This window comes from Elaeis guineensis, chromosome 13 (genome assembly GCF_000442705.2).
Source record: "Elaeis guineensis isolate ETL-2024a chromosome 13, EG11, whole genome shotgun sequence".
In the NCBI taxonomy this organism is placed as follows: Eukaryota; Viridiplantae; Streptophyta; class Magnoliopsida; order Arecales; family Arecaceae; genus Elaeis; species Elaeis guineensis.
In genome coordinates this window covers 8,110,179-8,135,313 of record NC_026005.2, presented here as the reverse complement: position 1 = coordinate 8,135,313, position 25,135 = coordinate 8,110,179, and the positions used below count along the sequence as shown (strand labels likewise).

The following is a 25,135-nucleotide window of genomic DNA, read 5'->3' as shown; positions in this document are numbered from 1 at the left end:
CTCAATATGACAAGTGATCTATGGGTGCTGGCATGCTTTACTGTAATAAAATAGCAACAAAGTAGATGACAATGTCCACTTGCAAATATATAAAAGGACTACAATAACTCTAGGGCATATTTGAACAAGTTCATATCCTCTCTACCTCATATGTGGAGAGGGCCAATTGTCCAATCATAGCCATCCATGATCTATGTGACGGTTGTGATTGGATGGGAGCCACACTATACATGCAGTGGGTTAGTGGGGAGCGGTCTTTTCACTGGTGGTCTCACTGTTTTAGTGCAAGTTGATTCCATTTGCCTGATAATTTGGTTTTAGAAAATATAATTTTCTATGAGCAATTCGTCGCCAAACAATTTGATTCCTCTTGGTTGGACTCTACTGTGGTTGAATCGGGTCGAGTTGCAGTGCCTAACCTAGGTTGGACCCAATGGAAGGCCTCGTAAGTTTGAATTTGAATTCAAATGGTTGTCAGATGGTTAATATTGTAGGATCTAAAGATAGGGATTCTTTGATGATTTTCAACATCTTCTCTTGGTATTCTCGTCACCTATTATAGTAGTATTTTCATCGAACTTTCTGATTTCTTAAGGACTCGTTTGGTTCTTGAAAAGAATTATTTTTTTCAAAAAGTTACTTCCTAAAAATATTACGTTTGAAGTATAGTTTGGATATGTTTAGTTCATCATAAAAAAATTATTTATTTTAGAGCGATTTATATTTGATTGGACATCTATTTTTTAAAAAAAATTAAAATATTTATTATATTCTTAATAAATATAAGATCATATAATTCATATCTTTTTACTCCCAAACTCGATATAAATATTAATAAAAATATAACGTTGATATAATATAATATAATATAATATTTTAATATAATAAATTTATTAATATAGATATTAATATAATATTAAAATATTAATATAAATTTTATGTTAATATTAATAAAAATATTATTAGTATAAATACTAAAATAATATTATAATATTATAATATTAATATTAATATAAATCTTATACTATATTAATTTAAATCTTATACTATGTTAATATAAATATTGATATAATACTATATTAATATTATATTAATATTTATAAGAATAATATTAAAAGGATATTTTCAGAAAAAAAGACCATCAATTTTTATCTCATGGGAAGTTTCAAGATCTACTAATTTTATGAGTTTACACTTTTCATGAAACGTAGGAAGTATTTTTCTATAGAATTTTTTTTTAATTTTTTCTCCTCTTAAAACTCTAATCAAATAAGGAGACTCTCATTTATTTTTCAAAAATTATTTTTTTTCTCATTTCTTACAAATTAAGCAAGTTTTAAAAAAATTCTAGCAAGTTACTCCCCTCTCTCCTACTTCGATGGCATCTTCTAGGGGATCTCCTATTCGTTTGAGTTCGGATGGAGGTATGTCTCAAATGGACTTGGTGTTGGCTCCACCAGAAGCATTCTCATCTCAACTGGTCTTGATTTGTTCTTCTGGCTTAAAAGCTCTTGATTTGAATCCGACTTCATATCAACTGATAGACTCGTCTTCTAATATTGCCCCACTTATGCAAATCTTCTCGTCCCAATCTGGTGACATGCCACTTCCTTCAACTGACCTTCCTTCTACGGATAAAGATCCAAGCAATGTCATGCATCAAGTGAAGGACCACATCATTGTGCATAACTCACTGATCTTGAGCCATGTCTTGCATCATGTGGACAATCATGCTACATTGGAGAACATAGAGACCATGTTGACCATGGATAAAAAACTAGCCTTGTTCTTGGATATATCAGCTTTGTTGAATGTCTCTACTGACTAGGCCACTGTCATATTGAAGAGACATCTGAGATTGAAGACCATAGGTTCCATCAAGGTGGTCGTAATAAAACTTTTGCCGGCATCACGGAGGAAGAAGGAGGCCCCTTCACCCTCAGACCCTTCTACACATCTTAATGTCATGCCTTATCAATCGTTTATCAATTGGGGCGAAGCTTGTGGTTTCATCATCCCCAAAGTTCAAGCAAAAGAAGTGATTGAGTCCATCCTAGCTCTGGAAAGATTGAAGGAAGCAGCCTTAGTGGCCCAAGATGACTCACATTGTGGCTTGTCTATGATACTATAGATGCTTGAGGTATTCTCCTCTCTTTGCTCTCTCCTTCTCAGCTTCTTTGTGTTTGGACTCTTTGTATACCATTATACGTTCCAGTTTGATTCATTATAGATTCGTAGTCTTGGCTTTCTTATTCAGTGCCTCTTGATCAGTTGGTTATTGGATAATGGGAATGATATTTTCTTTTGAATGCAATGAAACAGATGTATGGTATGACTATTTATAGTGTTGGCACTCAACTACAGTGGCCATTGGTATGAAAATGGGAATGATTGGGTCTTATGTTGTAGATGGATTGAATGTTTGGATCAATAACTCTTGGAAACCTATGAAGACTTTGGTGTTACTAAAATGTGCTTGCCATTGTTTACTATCTGATTGTGAGGTCTCTTTCTTATGCAATCAATGGAGTATAGTTGATGGTTGCTTGATTTGCTTATAGCTTTGGATACTTATGGTAGTGGATTATAGTTTACTTGCATTATGGAATGGTCTGATTATAGGAATGATTCTCTTTTGTACAACACTTAGATTGAAGATTGAATATTTTTGGTACTTAATTGCTGTGATAGATAGATTGTTTTCTCTTGCGATACCGATCTAAATATCTTTTTCTCTCCATGGTTGTTATGGATGTCCCTACTCTAAATTATGTTGCTGTGATAGCCTTCAGAGAATTCTTTTATATAATGGATATTCATATAATATGATTGTTATAACTTGGAACATAAGGGGCTCTAGTTCATCCGAGAAGATGAGAGCTATTAGGGAGCTCATTTTCTCTTCTTCTTGTTATGTGATCCCATTTTCTCTTCTTCTTGTGATGTGATCCTCTTACAAGAATCAAAGATATTGACCCCTTTATAGAGATTTCTCTATTTGTTGGATGGAGCAAGAATTGATACTGGGAAGCTTTGGATGCAGTTGGCCCACAGGATAGAATTTTGATTGTTTGGAACTCTAACCTCTTCTTACTCAAGAGTGCCAAGTGCATTATTTTCTCTCTCTCACTACAGTAATCTATGGGCATAATGAAAAACTATTAAGAGTTCTATGTTTTGAAGAATTGGCTGCTATATATAAGAAAAGAGTTTGTTGGACCTTGGTTAATTGGAGGTGGTTTCAACATTATCAAATCAAACTCTGAAAGAAAAGGAAAAGAATAGAGCATTAAGGATAGTTTTTCTTTCTTTGAATTCCTTGCCTCCTCATTTCCAATTAGTCTAGAATTGAAGGGAAGAAATTTTACATGGAGTAATGGAAGAGATCACCTATCTTTTGTTAGGCTAGATTGATTTTTGCTCTCTTAAAAATAAAAAGATATTTTTCCTATCTCTTTTCAAAAAGTACTCTCTAGCATACTTTATTCTCTCTATATTATTAGAACACCAACCCAATAAAGAACAGTCTAAACTATCAGAATCGTCGGTTCCCCATGAGCTTCCAAATTTCTAGCATTCACCTTTCTATAGCGAGACCACATTCTTATAGCTTTAGACTGTAATATTATTTTTTACTCTCCTAAAATTTTTAAATTTTAAACTTGATAGACCAAAGAGTCAGATCTTGATGATGTTATTCATTCGAATTGGCAAAGGACAAGGGCATCCAAAGCAAAGCAAAGCAAAGAAATGGGTTGAAAACTTGAGAAATTGAGAGTATAGCCATATACTCCTCTTCTAAAGGAAACATAAATAGAAAGCTTAAGACCAAATTGTTGCATGACATAGATATGTTGAATTTGAAGAAAAAATGATGGAACTTATCCCTTCTTAGTTGGAATCTCAAAAAATCTTAAAAGCTTCTTTAGATGAGTTGTTTGTCAAGGAGTAAATCTATTAACACGAGCTCAAAGGTGACTTAGCTTAAGGAATGCGATTGAAATACTTTTTATTTCCATAAGATCATCTGAGAAAGAAAGAGAAGAAATTATATTACTTCACTTGTGGATGAGGGCATAGAGCTAACTTATCAAATGTATATTTTCAACAAACTGCATGACTTCTTAAAGGACCTCTTTGGCTTCTCTTCTTCTCCTTTTATTACGGTGAATTGGGGTGAATTATAAGATAGCAACTCATGTGATTTTAACATGCTGGTAGATGACTTTAGTGTAGAGGAGATAAAAAGAGCGATTTTCTCATGGGCTTCTCCAAGGCACCCGGGTCGGATGGATTTGCCTTCTCCTTCTTTCAAAAATACTAAAATCTCTTTTATGATGATCTGCTATTCTTTTTGAAGGAGTTCTATTAAAGGGATCTAGATATGGAGAGACTCAACTATGCCTTCATCACCCTTATTTCAAAGGAGGACTCACTCACATCTAGAGATTTGAGACTGATAAGCCTTCTTAATAGCCTCTACAAAATTATTTTGAAAGACAAACATACTAAATGATTTTCTTTCACACTTAATGGATGAAGCCCTATTGACTTTCATTAAAGGTTGTTCTATTATAGAGAATTTTCTTATCTGCTCATGAAATGTTAGCTTATTGTAAGAGATGGGGGCACAGAGACATTCTTTGTAAGCTTGATTTTGAAAAGGCATTTGATAAAGTCAACTGAGAGTTTCTTTTTGAATACTAAAAGCAAGATACTTTCTAGCTAGAGGAATTTCTTGTATTTTCTCTCTTTTTTTCTTTGTCTCGATAGCTATTTTGGTGAATGGGCATGTGGGAAAGTGGATCAAATGCAAACAAGGGCTACTATAAGGTGACCCACTTTTTCCATCTCCTTTCATTCTAGGAGCTAATATGTTGTATAGAATTTTAAGCATGTAGGCTCCTTAGGCCTTATTGAAGGTATTGGAAGTAATCCTATCTTCAATAGTATTATGAGTCTTTACTTTGTCAATGATATATTGCTCTTTTGTGCAATAAAGTGTGATAACATATTAGCAACAAAAGTGATTCTTTTTGCTTTGGAAAAGCATCAGGGCTTAAAATTAATTTTCATAAAGTACGAATACTTTGCATCAACCTGACAGATAATGAAATATTTTTCTTTACCACCACATTGAATTATAAGTTAAGCTATCTACCATTTACTTATCTTGGCCTATCACTTCATAATAGAAAATTGCCAAAGCATTGTTAGTTACCATTGCTTGAAAAGATGAGTTCTAGACTTGTTGCTCGAAAAGAGAAGCTCTTGTTATGAAGAGATAAAGTTACTCTTATTAATGTTGTCCTCACAGCCCTACCATCTTATCTCATATCCATCTACAAGTTATTCAAATGGGTTGGCATTAATAGAATTGACCAGATAAGGAGATCATTTCTTTGAAAAGGAAAGAAAAGTGTGAATGACTTCAACTACTTTGTAAGTTGGGATATAATTTGTAGGTCTAAATAAGAAGGGAGACTTGGCATAAAAACATCAAAAGTATGAACCTATCTTTGTTAGCTAAATAGGCATAAAAATTATTAGCGGGCATAAAAACTACTTGGATTAACCAGATTAGTAGCTCTCATCATTCTAGAAGAAACTTTGGCATGAGCATCGATAAAAATCTTATTAAACTCTTCCTTATTTGGAAGGATATCTACAAGGACCTCTCTGTCTTTTGAAATTGCACGTCCTTCAGGTTGGGAGATGGTAGCCATATTAGATTTTGGAAGGATCTTTAAGTCTGTACCACTTCTCTTGTCCATCTTTTTGATGATCTATATTCTTGTGCAGTGAAAGAGAATGTGTCAGTTACATCATAAACGAGTTGGACATGCTTTGATAGAAAATCTTTCTTTATTGCCTATTATCCCAAATTCAAATGTCTCAATTGCAAATTATGTTAGATCTTCTTTCAACAATCTGACCATTAAGAATTGTGGATGGTCTTATTTAGAAGCTCACTCAGCATGGCTCTTTCACAGTTGACTTTTACTATAGATTGCTCAACAACAATAGACTTGTTTGCCCTCATTATGAAGTCATTTGGAAAGCAACAGTGTGGAAGAAGTTCAAGGTATTTCTTTGGCTAGCTTTGAAGAATAAATTTCATACAGACGAGGTTTTTGCCAAGAAGGGATAGGTTGTGAGTACAGGCTGACCTCTTTGTGGTTGTAATATGGAATATATCTTTCATCTTCTCATTAGATGCCCATTTATCAGAAAAATCTGAACTACTTAAAAATCTTGTTTAAATATTAGAGGATGGGCACCTAATTTTCACTCTTTATGGATGTCTTCGAGGAAAAGACATTAAACCAACCTTAAGAAGAGCATCGGACCAATTATTGATATCTATATTTTGGCATATTCGGCTTGAAAGGAATAAGAGAATCTTCCTTCATCGACAAGCATCCATTTTTGCAGTTCTACAAAAGATTGTCCACTCTTTTCATCTATAAAACATCTAGTGCCAAAGAAAATAATTGAAAGATATCATTAAATTTGGACTTGTGTATCCTCTTTAGCTTTACCTTAATTTTTTGTTTTCTTGTTATGTATCTCTTTAGATTTTTTTTCCTTTTGTACATATACTTATTTTAAATTAATTAATTTGAGTGAGAAAAATATCTTACTTCCTTTTCCTCCACATTACATCAAAAAAAAAAAAAAAAAAGAGAAGTCCGGTTGTAAATAGGTTGGATCATCCGGAGATCATAGATCATTGTGATTTAAAACCAACTTATACCATAAATTTGATCAATATCTAGACCCTATTTACGTGGGTTTAGAGAGCCAACCTAATACTAAATACAATATAGACAAAAAATATTAGCTAGCTCCCTGACAATCACCTAATACATAGAAGAATATGGACAAACAAAAAAATATACATATTATATATTGTATTTATATATATCTATGTATATGTATATGCATATATATTTGTAAATTTGCATCAATGAGTAGTATTCAGCTACAACGTCTATAATGTATAATGATCTAATGAACCTACATTTATTTTTTTTGGTGCCTACAGTGCAATTGTATAAAATTTGACTAGATTTTGCAAATGCTCAGTAGATCCTTTATCATAAAGAAGACCTCAATCTTGATACAACATTTATCAACTAAAAGAATATCAGTTAGACCTGGGTCTTAATCGGCCCAACCCAATGTATTTTCTCCAATAAATGGTATAAACAGAATTATTGTTTCAGTCTAACTCACCGTGCTTTTGAATGAATAGGACTGGAGTTACATATGAGATCCAAACCCAATTGGTGCTGGATTTGGATCAAGTAAATTGCTGATCCAACTTAATCCACTTGCCAACTTTCCTACAACCATATGAGAGGAGTACAGTTAAATTTAGGAAGGGAAGACAGTTTCAACTAATATACAGACTTGGGATTCATCTGAAGATCAAATAAATTTAGCATGGTACGCGGTGCCAGAATAGTTTTTAGGCACTTTCTTGATATGTGACTTATTGATTATCCACTTGATTTAGAACTTAGAGGATTGTGATGGTGTTATAGTCAATGTCTCTCTACCGAGCTTCAAGTGGGTTTGAAAGGTTTAAAATTTGAACCTAGGTTTCATTGCATATTTATTCTCAATAAAAAATATTTTTTGCATATACATCCCTCTCACTAGAATTTGACCAAAGATAATAATAAGTTATTATTTTAAATATTAATGACATTATTATCTTTTTATAGTCATACTCTTGATGAAATCATATATGATATAGTTCTTTCTGATTAGATATGGCAACAGATCAGATATAGGTCAGGTTGACCAATACCCATAGCTGTCCGACAATTAAAAACCCCACTCTCATATTCACCTTGGGTCAAGTAGAGATATCGGTCCAGTTGGATTGTAGATAAGAGTTGTTGGATTGGATCAAATATATGTAAACATTATAAAATAATCATAATTTTGAAAAAAAAATATATTAAGATTTTATCGGATCGGGTTTGGATAGAATATACCACTATCTACTTCAAATTTAAATCGGTTCGGATAAAATTCATCTCATTGAGATCGGATCGGATCAGATCGCATACTCAGCAGACCAGCTAAAATTGTTATCTGTATTTTTGATGCAAAAGCAATGTTAATTTCATAGGGGTATTAATGCAAGATGATAATAGTGTCAAATAAAAATTAAAATGGTTAAGTTTTAATGTTGTCAGCAAAAATAATGGTAGGGGCATCCATACAAAAACAGGATGAATTGAGGGACATATGCAAATAGTATTTTTTGGAGGGTAAATATATAATAAGCTATATTATAAGGGTATATATGTAAAAGAATATTTTATAAATGCCCATTTATGATGAGACTTGCACATGAAGATTGAATCTATGTGTCAACTAGTGACGTTATATTATAAATGTTGAGAGTTAAATGACACCAAGTCAATTAGGCATGATTTTCATTAAGATCTCATTGAAGAGTCTTGACATACATGCTCTTGATAAATAAGCCAGTTCTATAAAATCATCTAGCTGATATGAAATCGAATACCTACGCCCATTTTCATATCTTTTTATGGGTTTCCTGATCTACTATATATACAATGATAACTCCTTGTGTTAAGGTGAAGCTGGACTTATTTTTCCATTGATACAGTGAGACCTGCCTGCATAAACGATACATGCTTTAAGATCCGCACCCAGAGAAAGAGAGAGAGAGGGGAGAACCCAGATTCTCCCTCCTCTTTTCTTTGCATGCGGAACAATAAAATAACGGAGCGGTATAATGTTCTCTGTCTACCAAGAAGCATATGGTAATTAAATAATAGGAAGAATCTTAAAATAATGATGCGCAGCTAAGTATTATAAATTACCTATAAAAAATAATGATGCACCAATCAAGATTTATGAAGTAATTTATATATTGACACTCAAAGCAACCAAAATTGATCACTTGTCACTTATACAGCAAACCACATGCTAGTTGTTTGTTACAGATTAACTTCCTAGAGGAAGTCATTTTGGTAGCAACAGGTTATTTTTTTAGGAATGACAATGGATAGAGTTTGGATCGGATATTGTACTATCCATCTTTAAATCCGAACTTAATATCCTATATCCAAATCCTATCCGATATCCGATCGAATAAGAAAAGAGATATTCATTTCCATATTCATACCCAATAGGTTCGGAGATATCCACAGATAACTCATTTCTCCATATCCAATTCATATCCGTCCCATGCCTATCCCATATCCAAAAAAAATAAACAACCAAAATAATTTTATGCATATTATCAATCAAAATAGAATTACTAATTCAATATAGAACATAATTTAAAAGTCTAGATGTTTAGAAATCAAACATAGAAATAAAATTACAATTCAACATAAAACATATAAATAACCAAAATAATTTTATGCATATTATCAACTAAAGCACAATTACCAAAACAGAATTATAAACATATATATTCGGATATGGGTTCAGATATTACCTATATTTATAGGTTTAGATCGGGTTCGGATTCGGGTTTGGATAGAAAACAACACTACCCATATCCGTACTACAGTTTTCGGATTTTATTCAAATCCGAATCCAAATCCGATCAAACCCTATTTTTTGGATTTGATCGGATTTGGGTACGGTGCATATCCATCGGATCGGATCGATTTTGCTATCCTTATATTTTTTCAAAGAATCACCAATAATCACTAACAAAAAGTTATCGAGTATCTCCCCAAAAAAATATTTTCAAAAGAAATAACTATCAATCTCGATCACAAGAAGGGAAAGAAGGTATCATTCAAGCTTTTTTACATTCTCGACGGATATGTGTCTAGCGCAGAGGATTGATCTACTTGAGAGTTATCTCTAAGTGCTCTCAATCACTTTATCTTGGTATCTTTCTATATTACTTGATTCGTTTGCAATGGATTAATCTTATCATGTATCATTTTATTATTATACTAATGATGATGCTTTCTATGAGAATGATTGTTATTGTGCACATTAGATGAAGAGAGATCATAACATGCTTGAAAAGAAAGGAAGCAACCGACGTGCGCATTTCTTGGTGATCTACAATAAAGCATCTGCAGTATATGTGGTAATTCAATATCTAGATCTCATGACATATATTAGGTCCTCATTGTGTTCTCAATGCTGACCAGCATAAAAACTTTCCAAATAAAATCAGTAGCTTAATCTCATTCCTACAATATCAGTTGACTTCTCATTTGCTTCCACATGTTTCTAGTTGATACATGAAGGTATTCATTCTTTAATTATCAACAGATGTCTGAATACAGAATTAAATGTCCACTGAGACGGTCCAGATGTTAGACTTTTTTTTTTTGGTAAAAATAAATATTTAGAAATTAGAAACAAATATAACACAACAAACTCTGGCTCAACTTGATGTGGCATATAAATGACTGCATGCATCAATTTGGATCTTAATTGCAATCTAAAGCAAATCTGGGATCTTTACCATGTCAGGCCAACAACCTGCATCCTACCTTCCCATTAGATAAAAATAATGCGTCCTGCAAGCCCTTGTTTCCTCTTGGTTCCTTTGTCCACCTTTCTGAAAATATTTATCCCTTATCAAAAAAAAAAAAAAAAATCCTCGTCTAAAGTGCATCAACATCAATAAATAAATCACTACCTTTTATCCATCATCTTGAACTCTCAAGAGAGACTTGACGCCAGCGCCATGCATCTCCTCCTCGTCCAGAGCATCTCCGGACGTTTCCAAATGGCCGGATTCCTTTCACGATCCAGAGGAAGCTGCTTTCCAGAACACGCCAAATAGCTTCCACGATGTTCTTTAATGCTCGTGAGAGTAAACATGAATCTCAACTTCTTGCGTGTATCGTGTGTAAGCCCACATAAGACATAAACTTGCCGCTCCGATGTGGACTTAATCCGCTAATAGGACTACATAAAGGGTTCGGGTCCGTGAGTCCCATGCGTTTCTCGCCCGCCGTTCCCGCTTTGGGATCCAGTCTTCGAAGCTCCTTATTCTCTTCGATTCTGAGCACTCTTTCTCCACCACATCCGTCTTCCGATCTCTCTCCTCTTGTAGTCATTCTCCATTTGATATCCTCTCGCCCTTCTCTTCTTTGGATCCACGGACATTTGGATTCCACTGCTCGACCTCTCCAATTTTTCCCTTTTTATCGATTTTTTCTCCCTTTTTTGGGGTGAGATCCTGGTCCGAATGCCCTCAAGGACGCGTTTATTTTTATTTTTATTTTTGTCGATCCATTTGCTGCAATATTGGCGCTGATTTGGTGGCCAGGTTCATTTCTTGATCTCCGCTTCTGGGTGGCGAAACGGTGGATATTTGTGTGTTCCTATTCTGATATGTTTTGCTTCATTTGGTTAGGGTTTTAGACTTGATGTTGTTGTTTCGGCCTATGAGACGTTGGACAAGCTAATGCATGCAAGATTTAGATGTTTGTTTCTTTTTACGTTCAAGCTGGAATCTTTTGATATATAAAAAAAAAAAAAATGCGGCATCGGTAGTTTAGGGCTCTAAGAGATCTGTTTGTCTTTTTTTTTAGTATCTTTTATTGGGATTCACTATTTTGATGATTTTAATTCCTCAATTGGACTAGGTGAAGATAAAATTTATGGTTTTGAACATGTTTCAAGCTGTATGAATTCGTGTATTTGTCGAAAAATATCCATTATAAGTTTCTTTGGATTTTCCTTGTTGACGAATGATGAATTTAGGCATGTAAATGCTTTGATGCCACTTTGAAAATTTGAATCAGAAGGGTTCCTATGTCTATGTTATAATTTTTTGTCCTTCCACTCAAAAAATATGATTGTTTGCCCATTATTTTCTTTTAATGTATATTAGGTTTAGTCATTTGGTTGAGTATTACTAGCTCACCTGACAGCATCAAGAAAACTGTTGTGAGGAACTTAAATTCCGTGATGTGTATGTGAGAAGCTAATAAGACCATGTCTGGTGAGACTTATCAAACATCTTTTGGAGTCGGTCACGTCTTCTGTAGTTCGTTGCTGAGAATTTTGATTCTTGGGACTGTGTTGTACAGAGTGTATTATTTTAGATGATTTCTGTTCTTTATCTTTCCTGTCTTTTTGCATGATAAATAAATAGGGGGTGAAAGTAGACCAGATAATATTCGTCTGGATCTATTTTCATATCCGGATCTGTCCAGATATGGGCAGAAATTTGAGCATCTAACTAATATCTGTATCCATATCCATATCCATATCCATCAAAGAAAAATAGATATAGGTATGGATAGACAACTATTCAATCTGTATCTGAGTATACAATTTTACTTATAATCCTATTTAATTTTATATAGCACTTATTAACTTTTAAAGAAAATATATAACCATATTAACATGCTATTAACTTGATTGATCATCCACTTAGTAATATTTTTAATTATGTGATCATAAAGTTTAATTATCCGATTTATATCCGTATTCATATCCATATTCTAGTATCCAATTTGTATCCATATTCATTTAAAAAATATGGATATGGATTTTTTTCATCCAACTAATATCCATATCTATATTTGTATTCATCAAACAAAACAAAATATGGATATGGATATACTAATATCCGATCCATATTTGATCCAGATTTAGCCCAATAAATAAGCATTTAAACTTGTGTTACAGGCTTGTCATTGGAAGACCAATAAGCATCAAACTTTGCAAGGCCATTATTTGGAACATTGTTTACACTTGCATATACTTTGCTGATACAATGGAAAGTGGAAACAAAGATGAGAAAAATTCAGTCAGTGTATCAGTTTCAGATAATTCAACAGTACACACCCTTGATGCTCAAGGTAAAGGTGAAGGAGGATTGTCAAGTGAACTGAAATCTTTAAATGTCAATGAGGAATCTCCAAAGGTCCACCATGAAAAGGAAAGTGATGGCTCCGAACAGCCAGTGCATGAAAGTCAAAATCAAGGTGAATTTTTGAGACTGCAGGTGCATGAAAGTGAAAAACAAGATGAAGATTTGAAAGAGGAGGTGCTTGAAAGTGAAAATCAAGGTGAAGTCTTGAAACATCAGGTGCTTGAAAGTGAAAGTCAAGGTCAATTCTTAAAGCAGGAGGTGCATCAATGTGAAAGTCAAGCTGAAGGCTTGAAATCTCAGGTGCATGAAAGTAGAGATTTAGATTCTCAGGATTCAAAAGAAGCATACCAGAGTACAGAGGAGGTTCTTGCTGAAGAAAAGGAAGCAGATCCTGTTTTTGATGGAACAGAGGCTCCTGAACTGGAAGCAACCAGGAGTCCATCGGGTCAATATTTGGAACTTGATCCAGAAGCACAGGGATATGCCTGGCCTGAAAAAGCTGTTGCACTGAAAAACTTTGTTAAGGAGAAAGGAATAGTTGCAATTGCAACTGTTCTTCGCCGTCTTTCTGGCAGAAAGGAGGAAGATGGGCTTCCTGATGGTGATGAGAAGAATGATAATTTTACAATTGGCTATAATGAGGAAGAGGATTCTAGCTCAGGTTCCAAACTAAAAGAGGTCTCAGAGAAGGGTTGGGAACGATCTACATGGAATCCTCTAAACTATATCAAAATTGGACGTGAATCAGATGTTCAAAGCAAACCTGAGCAGGTAGAGCATGTCCAAGTTGAAAGCTCAGTTGATGAACCGGTTATGAAGGGAAGAATTATAGTATACACAAGGTTGGGATGTCAGGATTGCAAAATGGTTAGGGTATTCATGCATCTAAAAAGGCTCAAATATGTTGAAATCAATATTGATATCTTCCCTGGTAGGAAGATGGAGTTAGAGAAAAACACTGGATCTTCAGCTGTTCCTCGGGTGTACTTTAATGATCTCCTTGTTGGAGGACTTAGTGAACTGAGGGCCATGGATGAGTCTGGGGAGCTTGATAAGAAGATAAATAATCTTTTCGATGAGGAACCCTCACCTGCTGCTCCTTTGCCACCATTGTCTGGTGAAGATGATGAGTCTGGTAGCGGGAAGGTTGATGAGTTGGCCCCTGTAGCTAGAAGGATGAGAGAATCAATTATTCCTAGGGATAGATTCTATAAGATGCGAAGATTTAGCAATTGCTTTCTTGGGTCCGAGGCTGTCGATTTCTTGGCCGAGGATCAGTACTTGGAGCGCGAAGAGGTTAGTTGTGTAATATTAATTCTGTTGTTTCTTTCTTCTGAATGTCTTTCAGAAGGTCTGGCCCTAAATGGAGCAGAATGGAGGAAAACGGATTCATGTTGCCTATCCCAACTAGTTTGGGATCAAGGCTTAGTTGAGTTGAGTTGAGTTTAGTTCTTTCTACTAAATAAAGAGGCATGATAGAATCTTGTTAATTGGTCTTTTAGGAACTAGTTGTTCATCCATTTTTCATTGCATTCTCTTTAATTAATTTTTCTTTGAAAACTGAAGTGGTCTTTGCTGCTCATGAAATTATGGTAGGTAACCATACACCACACGCTAGTCTTGAAAGAATATCTTACTAATTCAGTTATGACATACATGGATATACATTCCACATTAGTTGTGACATCAAGTGGTGCACACTTTCTGGAATAAAATGTACTGTGTCATCCTTTTCTGGTGAACAAATAGCAGCAATGCCAAAAATCTCTTTCCTAGTATACGCCATGAACTAACCTTTTCTTTTTTCCTGAGGCCTTAACAGCTTAGCCTATTTTTAAAAGGTCATATAGCATTCTTGAAATTTTGTGAATCTTCTAGTTCTTCTGCAGCCAGATTTGTTATGAAGAATCATCACCCATTATCATTATCTTTAAGAAAATTGGTGCATGCTAGTATGATACTTTCATATTAGTAAATTTATCATCTTTTTTGTTACTTTTTCCATTTAAATGCAGGCAGTGGAATTTGCAAGAAAGCTTGTCAGGCAAAACTTCTTCCAGCATGTTATGGAGTAAGTATTCTGAAATCATATTGCATAATAATGTCATCCTCTTCCATATAGTTGATAAGTTGATGGGATCATTGTTTAATCTTTATATTAATGAGAGTAACTTATATATGTTTATTGTTTCCTCAAAAAATGGTTCATCTGCTACATACCTCTTCATTGCAGTGAGAATATATTTGAAGATGGAAACCACCTGTATCGGTTCTTGGATCATGATCCTGTTGTCATGACTCAATGCTACAACATCCCTAGGGGTACAATTGATGTAAGACCTAAGCCTCTTACGGAAATAGCATCGAGGTTAAGATTTCTTTCCTATGCAATTTTTGAAGCATATATATCTGAAGATGGTCGACATGTTGATTATGGAAGCATTTATGGTTGCGAGGAGTTCAAAAGGTTAGTTGCATTCATAAACAAGAACCTTGGTGCTCTCAGAGATTGTGGTCCTTGAAAATGTTGGATAAATAGATTTTCCTCCTATTATCTAATTGCATCTGCTATCTGATGTGCTTTATATATACTGTGAGAACATTGGGTATTTCATATCATGGCGAAATTATTCCTGTTACTCGTGGATAATGAAAGTCTTGTATGTCTATTGTTTTAGCCAGTTTGCATCTTTGTATTTTAGATAGTGTTCAGACAAGCATCCTTGAAAGGTGATGCATACACATTAATTTATTTTTTACATTATACAGATGATGTGCATGCAAGTGCTGTATGTTTTATTGCATTTTATGCAAAAAAAGAAAACTCAATTTCCTCTTTTTGTTTTCAGTATTTCTTTCTTTTTTTGGGCTTCTCTTGGCATCTGTCAATAAATAGAAAATATTTCATAAGTTCTATTATATCAATGAGTTCATGGCTTTGTTATGATTAGGTAGGACTTGACATAACCGATAGTGCATTCATGATTCATTTTGCTGCATATTCTGTAGGTACTTGAGAATAATAGAGGAGCTTCAAAGAGTTGAGTTGGATGACTTGTCACGGGAAGAAAAGCTTGCTTTCTTCATAAACCTTTATAACATGATGGCTATTCATGCAATATTAACATGGGGTTATCCTACTCGAGCTTTGGACAGGAGAAAGTTTCTTAGTGATTTTAAGTATGTTATTGGTGGGTGCACTTATTCGCTGTCAGCTATCCACAATGGTATCTTACGGGGAAATCAACGGCCACCATACAATATCACCAAGCCATTTGGTCCAAGAGACAAACGCTTCAAGGTGAACAACAATCATTCTCTTTCTCCCCCTCCCTCCCTCTTTCTCTCTTTCTGTTTTTTTTCGAACCAAAAGTATATGTGATTACTCTTAACATCCTAAAAACCTAGTTCTTTTCTTTCCTTCTGTTCAATTTAAACCTTTGAGATCTGAAAAAATTATATGGACCTTCTAGTCCAAGTTTATACTGACATGTACAGATACAAAGAGAGTAAACATTATGTTGAAAATATCACCTTGTTCAATGGAGAAAATAAAAAATTACTGCGATATATATAGTAAAAATAATTGCCAAATAATTGTACCTTAATCAAAATTCTTATCCCATCATTTGTGGGCTTGGCTTTATAAAATAAGTATGACCTCCATAGGCAGTCAGATGACCAAATTCAGCCTCTTTAAAACATGATATGCCAGGTTCAAAAGTTTAAAAGAATAGTGAATACAGCAGTCAAATTGATGCGAAGTATTCTATCTCATCTTAGCACCTTGCCATAGTTGTGTCTTTCATTAGTTTGTGTCATGCATAAGAATTGTAGTTTTACAATATTACAGGTCATATTTTACTACTTTTGCACATTGGTAGTTGTTTGAACCAAAATATCTAAAGATATCAAATGTTAATCAAAATTCTATTGGAATCCTTGATGGTAGTTCATACCAGTTAATTAGTACAAGGTCTAGTTTCTTTTATATACTTTTTTTTGACGAGATCGGAGGAACAAGAAGAAAGTTTAGTAAATTTTTTTGTCTTAAATATAGGATATAATAGTATGGACCTTGTTAAGCATCTCTTTGTAATGTGTAAAAGTTGCCAAATGCTCAGGAAAAATGATAAACTTTTGAGCTTCGCAATGTCACACCTTACATGTTGCTATGGTAAAACTTACCCCAAAAAGTTACAATTTACAAAGACAGGACTCCATTAATGGGTTATTGCCTACATTAATAGGTTATTTCTCATATTATTTATACCAAAAATTAATGTCATCGATCATCTATAAGTGATAATTGGAGGGATAATGATTAGCCCTTCGTCACTCATACAAGGGGGTCACTTATGGGTAGTTTATTGTTGGAGTTAACTACCTAAGGAAATTTAGACAAGGAGTTATTTAAGGAGAGAATTATGTCTAAACACCATCCAAGGGGAATTATTTCTGGAAATTATTTACTCTTTCATGATAAAAGGGAAAAAAAAAGGCTTCATTTGGAGACTCAATTTCACAAACAACTATAATGCTTTCTAAATTGATGGGCTCTCTTAGCCTTTCATCATAGAATTAGATTTCGTCTCTAAAGTGCAGATTTGACTTACTCTAGAATCTATTGGTTTTCTTAATAATATGTATTAAATATATCAGGGTTGTATGATCAGTTTGAATGGAGGTTGATTTGTTCTTCTTTTAATGTACTTCTCTTTGGTTCTTCTTTTACTTCCATTTTAATCACTCAGCAAATTGAGGTCCTCACATCAGAGGCAAGATAAAGAACCCCTCTCTCTCATTGGCCTCTCCATCGACCGTGATGGATGACAGTGGATAAAGTGTCCAAACATATAGACATAAATAATATAAAGAATATTTGAAGGTTATTTCATATTTGTTATATTAATTAGTGTTTAATGTTTTTTTCTTTTAAGAAACCCCTCAAGTGCTATGTATAAGGCCTTGAGGAATTTTATTCTTGAAGAATATGCAGATGATGCTATTTCCTGGATTTTGCTAGAGTACTTCTAAAGTTCCATACACTTCTTTTTCAAAATAATACTAGCCATCCATTGTGGAAGGGATGACTAAGATTGACCAGATTTGATCAGTGATAACCAATTTCAAATCAGGTGTAGATGGCAAGTGCAATAATTTGAAGAGGATGGGTGCTTTTATTTGGTAGATGATAGCAAAAGTAGTCCTTCCTCTTGAGTCTATCTCAGGTCAATGGCTTATTGGTAATTTACAAGAAATCAGGTGGTAAAAAGAAAACAACATTTTTTCCTTCGTCTCCATGTCCTCGTTTTCTACCATCCATCAAACTGCTCTCCCGTGCCCTGTCCTCCACCTCCCATTGCATTCATTCTCTCTCCTCTAACTGTGCTCGTCTCTTGTCACCATGCACCCCCTGTTGTCACGTCCGAACATTGGCGTCCGCTACCATCCCCACCCTCCTCCTACATGCCTCCACCTTCTTAGTTCCTATCGCACCACTAGATAACCAAACAAAAGAGCTCATGAGGGAAAGGGGCAGGATGTCGGATATCAAAAGACATGGGTGGAATGATGGAAGCGTAATTAGGAGAAGCATCTAAATAAGATGCAGATGAGAAAGCGAGGATGGAAGTGATGAGGGTTGCATCATCCAAGTCATTGAAGGGGTGGAGGTGGGCGAGTAAATGAAGTAATTGAAAGGTCAACTAACCTTATTTTTCAAATTCAAAAAGAAAGCAACTGGTTACTTATCCACTTATATTTATGCGATTAATTTTCCTGCGGCTCAGATATCTCTTCTCATCCAAATAATGTATATTCAAAATGTACCATAAAAAGTCTCATTTTTCCCATATGAATGGCTTGACAGACTGTTATGAACATTAGTATATGAAGCACTGCAACCATAAGGCTAAGCATGTCATAGACTGAATAAAATGGGTAGCATACGATCATTATGGTGTCCTCTTGAACACTAGACCAAATTGACAACAATCTCATAAAAATAAGCTAAATCTAGTTATAATTCATGTGCAAGATACGCAAAGTGCGGATTAAAGAATTGCAGGAAGCAAGGTGGTGCTAGCACAAATTATGGGACACTGCAGGAGCTGTCATTGTATGTAGTGGTTATAGTGGTGGATTGTGCTAGCATGGAGAGCAACATAAGAGGTAGGAGCAATTGTTTTTTCCCTGTTATTATTACATAATTTTTAAGAAAAATATAAGCTACGATTTACAGTCTAAGATTATGAGATCAGGCTGATGGTGGTTGTCCATCGAACACTGAAAAAACACTAAAACAACACTTTCATTATAAATAAGATGTTATTAAGTGCTAGTTTGAGCGTCTTTGATAGTTGTTAACATAAAAGGGTTCTGATAGTCATCCTGTAGTTTAATTAACATTGTTTTATTTTTATCTACTTTGTGCTTGGCTGTAGAAATTTATTTGTGAATCCATGAGCATAAACCTTCAAAGGTTGTCTGAGCTTTAAGAATCCTTATTAGCCAATTTCTTATTAACTCTTGCAGTATAGCAAGCTTTTATAAATTCTTTCCAGCATTAATTCATGCCAGCTTATATCTTCTTGTTCATAATCTAGTGACTGGTTTTGAGTACCCATCCTTTGCACAACCTCCTTAGAATTTAGATCTTCATGATATGCATTCATATCATCTTACTCAGTGGCGGATCCAGGAATTTTGCTTTGTGGGGTCAATATGATAAAAGATGTAGAGGAGCCACGGAGGGTAAAAGAAGAAAGAAATAATAATATATTATTTTAAAAAATAAAATTAAAAAAATGATAATATGTAATATTTTAAATATCTTTTATAATAAAATATTATAAAGGAGTATTGCACACACTGTCCATTGCACGATGGATGGCTACACACGGCCACGTGCAGTGTGATCACATAGCATGCGGTCCCGTGAGGCCCCGCACAGCCATGCATGGCCGTCCATCGTGCGATGGATGGTGCGTGCTGTGTACCGCATTGGGCGGTGCATAGCAGAGGATCCGTGCTTTTAAATATAAGAAATGGATGGATGGAATTGGGCTGGGATATTAAAAGATAAATAAAAAAGTAATTAATAAAAAAGATGAAGAAGAAAGAGAGAGGGAGAGAAGTCAAAGTAGTGTAAGAGAGGGAGAGAGAGGTAGGACATGTGACTCATTAAAGAAAGAGAATGCATGTCATAATTACTCTTTTGATGTGGCCTTTTTTATGCTTCTTCAAAATTTTACATGAAATATGGAGTCAATTCATAAAATTAGTGGAGTCAATTTTAACTTTTTTCACTAGTATAAATATACACACCTAATACTTTTTCATTTTTTTGTGGGGTCAATTGACCCCACATTCAACCACTTGCATCCACCAATGATCTTACTCAATACACCATTGCATGCATGTATTTGTTGATTTATCATCATCATCATCATCATCATCATCATCATTGTTATTATTGTTATTATTTTCTGCAGATCATTTTAATTTTTTGTAATAAAGCTAAAGAACGACATGGGCTTGATTTAAATATTGAATATTTTCGATAAAATCATCTTCAATTTTTTTATACAGATCTGGGTTTAGGATAAAGTGATGGAGTCTCAAGATTGATTTTTTGATTTGGTTTGTGGGGGGGGGGGGGTTTGTTTTCATATGCAATGGTCTATAAAGTTTTATATTGTTTGTAATTAAATCAAACTAATTTCCAAGTTGCAGATTGAGCTTGTCAATCATGTTCTCAATTTACATTAAGAGTTTCCTAAATTGTATATAGATTAGCTTCTTTAGATAGACTGACACAGGAGAAGAGATGACCACTTTACATGTTGATTATCAGCTTTATAATATTCATCTAATGAAATCATCAAACCAAGTTCCATGTTACACATCTAGCTCTTCAAACGTGGGTTCAGTTTCATATAAATTGTCACAGCCCCCAAACTGTATGTGGATGAGTGTGTATAGTTTAGCCCCATGCAGAAGGGCTGCAATGTGCAGAAGGGCTGGTCATTGCATGTTTCCTCTCAAGTAGCCAATTGTAAAAGCTTTATATTATTCATCAAATGAAATCATTGGATTAATTTCAAGCTGTAGATTCACCTTTCAATCATGTGTTGAGTTTATTGTATTAAGAAGCTCCCATATCTAGATGAATGTGAGATTAAGGATTTCCCGCAGAGGAAGGGCTGGCTACTATAGGGTTTCCCACAACTAGCAACTTATATGAGATAAACACTCCTTTAACTTGGATTCTTTTTTTAATTTTCTGGCTTTAAGGATCAAGAAACTTCTTTTGAAATTCTAAGAATGGTCAATCACAGGTTTTGTTGAGGACAAGAATTTCTCTTTTTGTATATTGGAAAAAATAATTGAGATTTTTATGCATAAAAAATCCCTAATACAAAAAGAGACATTTTTTTGTGTGTTTTTTGGTTGGGGGGTGTGTAGATTCAGATGAGTGAAAACCCTGTTCTCTGGATTGATTTTGTTGACCTTTTTATTATCACCAAAATTTAGCGCATTACTTGCCAATAAAAGTATGGCATTTCTTATCAGCTATGTCTGGCAGTGGAAATAAAGAGGACACTATGGTGATTCATTTCAATATGAGTGAAACCTCCTATGGTATGTCTCTAGCTCTGTATTTGGTTGGAGTTATGAGAGAAGGATAGATGAAGTTGGGAGGATGGATGGCCTCCATCCACCATTTGCCTTAACAAGTTTTGGGAGAGATGGATGAAAAGAAGGGATTGCCCATCCACCCTGGCCCACCAAAATTGGGAGGATGCAAGAAAAAATAGATGGAGCATGTGAGGGGTGAATTTTTTCATTGACAAAATTACTCATTATTATTTTTTTGACAAAACTATAACATTTTTTCACTTTTTCATTCATATTATTTACATATATTTTTTATTACTAATTATTTTAATTTTATTAGATAATTTCAATAATAATAATTAAATAATTAGAATTATCTTCTATTTTTTTATTTATATTTATTATTTTAATTAACTATTTGTATAAACTTAATTAACTATTAATTAAATTTTAAATTAATTAGTTATTTATAGTTATGTATGAATAAATTAGTTCATTAATAATTAATGTATAAAATTATTTAAATTAAATTAAATTAAATATTTATATTATTTTTAATGTAATTATAAATTATAAAGACTATATTGCTTCTTTAGTATAGATAAGTGTTATAAATCGATAATAATAATATTTTTTATGAAAGAGTGGTTTAGTAAAATTGTCATACAAATATCATCCATCTGTCCTTTCGTTCCTTTTATATCAAACAGAGAAGAAAATTATTCCCATCCATCTTTCAATGTTTCACCAAGCGTATGAGAGGATGGATGGAAGATACATCCGTCCTCTCCCCCATCTATCCTTCCTGCTCTACCCATCTTTTCTTCAATCCATTCTTTGTACCAAATAGAGGGTAAAGATTTTGCTAAAAAATGAAGACGTTGGCCATTAACAACTTGAAGAGCTGGTGTGGAAGGGAATGTGCCATTATCTTACTTGGGGCAGAGAGAAGTCATATGCATATACACGTGCCAAAGTCTTGTGATGTAAAAACATTCCCTTGCCACCACTATATCAACTTCTAATTCTGTTATATTCAACAAAACATTTTTAAATGTAACTTCAGAGAAAACCTGACCTTTTTTAAAAAATTCCAATATTACTATTCAATGGGGATTTTATATTATTATCAGTCGATTACCATTTTTTTGGCTTTCTTTTGGCTTTATAACTCAGTTTTTTTATGAATCAGGTGGCTCTGCCATATCCAGAACCACTGGTTCACTTTGCCCTGGTATGTGGCACTATATCTGGACCTGCACTTAGGTGTTATTCACCAGGAAATATTGATAAAGAACTGATGGAGGCTGCACGTGATTTTCTGAGGAATGGAGGGTTAATTATTGATGCTGAAGGAAAGATTGCTTCCCTAAGCAAGATCCTGCAGTGGTAAGGTTTCCTTTAGATTCAGAAAAATCTAAGAGGATAACAAAGTCGTACAGACTCAATATCAAACTCTATGTAATGAGTTTTCGTGTGATTATCATATTTGCTATTTAAACCAACAATGATGATAAAATCTTCCCCTAGTAACTGTCTTGTTTCTTGAAAATTAATGAAACATGTTGAATTTATCTTATAATTTTTCAGGTATAAAGGGGATTTTGGGAAGAATGAGGTAGAGGTATTGAAGCATGCAGCAAACTACCTGGAGCCAGCAAAGTCAGAGGAGCTGTTAGAGTTGCTTGCAACCACTCAGTTGAAGGTGACATATCATCCTTATGACTGGGGTCTAAACTGTTAGGCATACACTAAAGTTTTGTAGTTATATACACGAGATGTTGTTGAAGGTACACATCTTTTCGAGCAGATCACCATTTTCTTACTGGCAATAATGTTGAAAGATTGTAATCTCTTTCTTCTTACATCAAGGAATCATATGGCATCTTCAGGGTTCGGTGGTTAAGATTTTACCAATATACTTGACTCTTAATGACGGCACTTGATCAGAGTCCAAGATTTTGGGCATTGGACGGTACAGATGAATTTATGCTGTTCATTTTGCTTCTTCCATCCCTCAGATTCTTAATGATGCTTTTCAGCTATCAAAAATTCTGAAGCAAGGAAGATAAAGCTGTCAAAATTCTTTCAAGAATAGTGTTATAAAAAGAGTTCTGATGCATCCTTGATCGATTTTTTTTTCCCTTGTTTTTCTGAATTTGCACTGACAAATTGAAGCAATTAATACCTCAATATTGAAGTGAATGTCTCATCGATGCACCATGGTGCTGGATTGCTTATGACTTTAATTATCCAGTACATTGGATTCTGGCTTATTCCCAAAGCATATACTTGGTTTAAAAATGTGTACAAGGGAGAAAATTTCTAGTAATATGATGTGACCAAAAAGAACAAAGAGAAGATGCTGTTGGCCGTGACTTGCAACTATATGGGGGTCCTCCAACCACCCCTAATGGCAGGTTTTGATGAGGATGTCTAAAATATACTGCTAAGATTTGAAGATCGATATGTCTGGTTTTCTGGTGAACCATTGAACAATCTATCCCTTGTTCACTGCTCACTATCTATTTTTGATGGGCTTGAGCAGGCCATTCACAACTTTACATTCTCAGGGGATGTACAATGTACACGTTCATTGCTCATGGGAGAGATGCTCGGACTGAAGGTGGGTTGCCAATAATATGGCGGTTGTCCCTAGGCCCATTGATTGGAATGTTTACTAATCTGGTAGAGGTGGATTGTCAACCATCACCTAGCTTAAAAATTACAGAGTTTTAATAGAAGTCAGTGCAAGAAAAGGTAAATGATTAACCATATAATATGCCAGTGCAGAGAGACAGTATTGTGGTATGGTCATATTCTCAGAATGATGGGTGGACGCCCGTTGGCTGATACAGGGTTAAAATCACAGCAGCAGTTGCTGGAGAAAGAAATGGTGGTCAAGCATACGTCCGGATTCAGAAGGCTCATACAAAGGTCGAATAGATTACATCCTACTCGCATATATAAACCATAATTTTCTGTAAGAATAGGCTTTATGAAAAGCAGGACGTGACCTCTTTTTTTTTTTTAAAAAAAAAACAACTCATATTTCAGGTCTCATGACTTGTTAATTTTGGCAAAACATTTTTTTATGAAAACGACAAAACAACCGTGCTTGTAAAACTCTTTTATTTTGAATTTTTAGACGGCTGTTTTAATAAAACTTCTCAACCAATAGCTCCTTAGTGTATGAAGGGTTAAGGGTGGTTGCATTGACCCAACGTAACTTCTCATTTGATGAAAATATACTTGGAGTGCTTATAAATACAATCAAAATTGAATCACACACATAGTTAGCTGCAAGGCAACTTTTGTAATCTATTTTCATTGGCATGTATAAATGCACATATTCCCCAAGGGCTTCTCATTTTACAATGATAGTCATTTAAAAAAAAATGATTAAAATTTTATTGGATGTACAATATAGTGCAACCAAGTTAGCACTTGTGATTTAAGACTTGTAGCATGGAGACAACAGACAATTGAGCTCTCTCTCACACACATACAAAAGGACAAAATTTATGACATTTGAGACTGAAAGAGATGAAATATATGATCACAATATGTTAGCTTCAAAGATGATCGATACTTCTCTAATCCCTTCTTAACATCATTTCTTTCTGAATATGAATCTCAGTGACCAATAAATAT

General features: G+C 34.3%; 1 protein-coding gene across 6 annotated transcripts; it reads left to right on the top strand.

Annotated features, from left to right (window-relative positions):
* Nucleotides 1-10,979: 10,979 nt before the first annotated feature.
* LOC105033013 (uncharacterized) lies at nucleotides 10,980-23,757 on the top strand. Of its 6 annotated transcripts, none has more exons than XM_010907638.2 (8): nucleotides 10,980-11,349; nucleotides 12,673-14,155; nucleotides 14,875-14,930; nucleotides 15,093-15,326; nucleotides 15,869-16,160; nucleotides 22,674-22,870; nucleotides 23,072-23,271; nucleotides 23,374-23,757. In XM_010907638.2, the coding sequence occupies exons 2-7, from the start codon at nucleotides 12,761-12,763 to the stop codon at nucleotides 23,223-23,225; spliced, it is 2,328 nt and encodes a 775-aa protein (XP_010905940.1). In that variant the 5' UTR covers nucleotides 10,980-11,349; nucleotides 12,673-12,760; the 3' UTR covers nucleotides 23,226-23,271; nucleotides 23,374-23,757. The 6 variants fall into 6 exon arrangements, 5 of the variants coding, with proteins under 5 accessions (XP_010905940.1, XP_010905939.1, XP_019702063.1 ...); XM_010907637.4 differs by having other exon boundaries at nucleotides 23,354-23,757; XR_012136355.1 differs by lacking the exons at nucleotides 23,072-23,271; nucleotides 23,374-23,757 and adding an exon at nucleotides 18,900-19,033 and having other exon boundaries at nucleotides 22,674-22,813.
* Nucleotides 23,758-25,135: the final 1,378 nt, after the last annotated feature.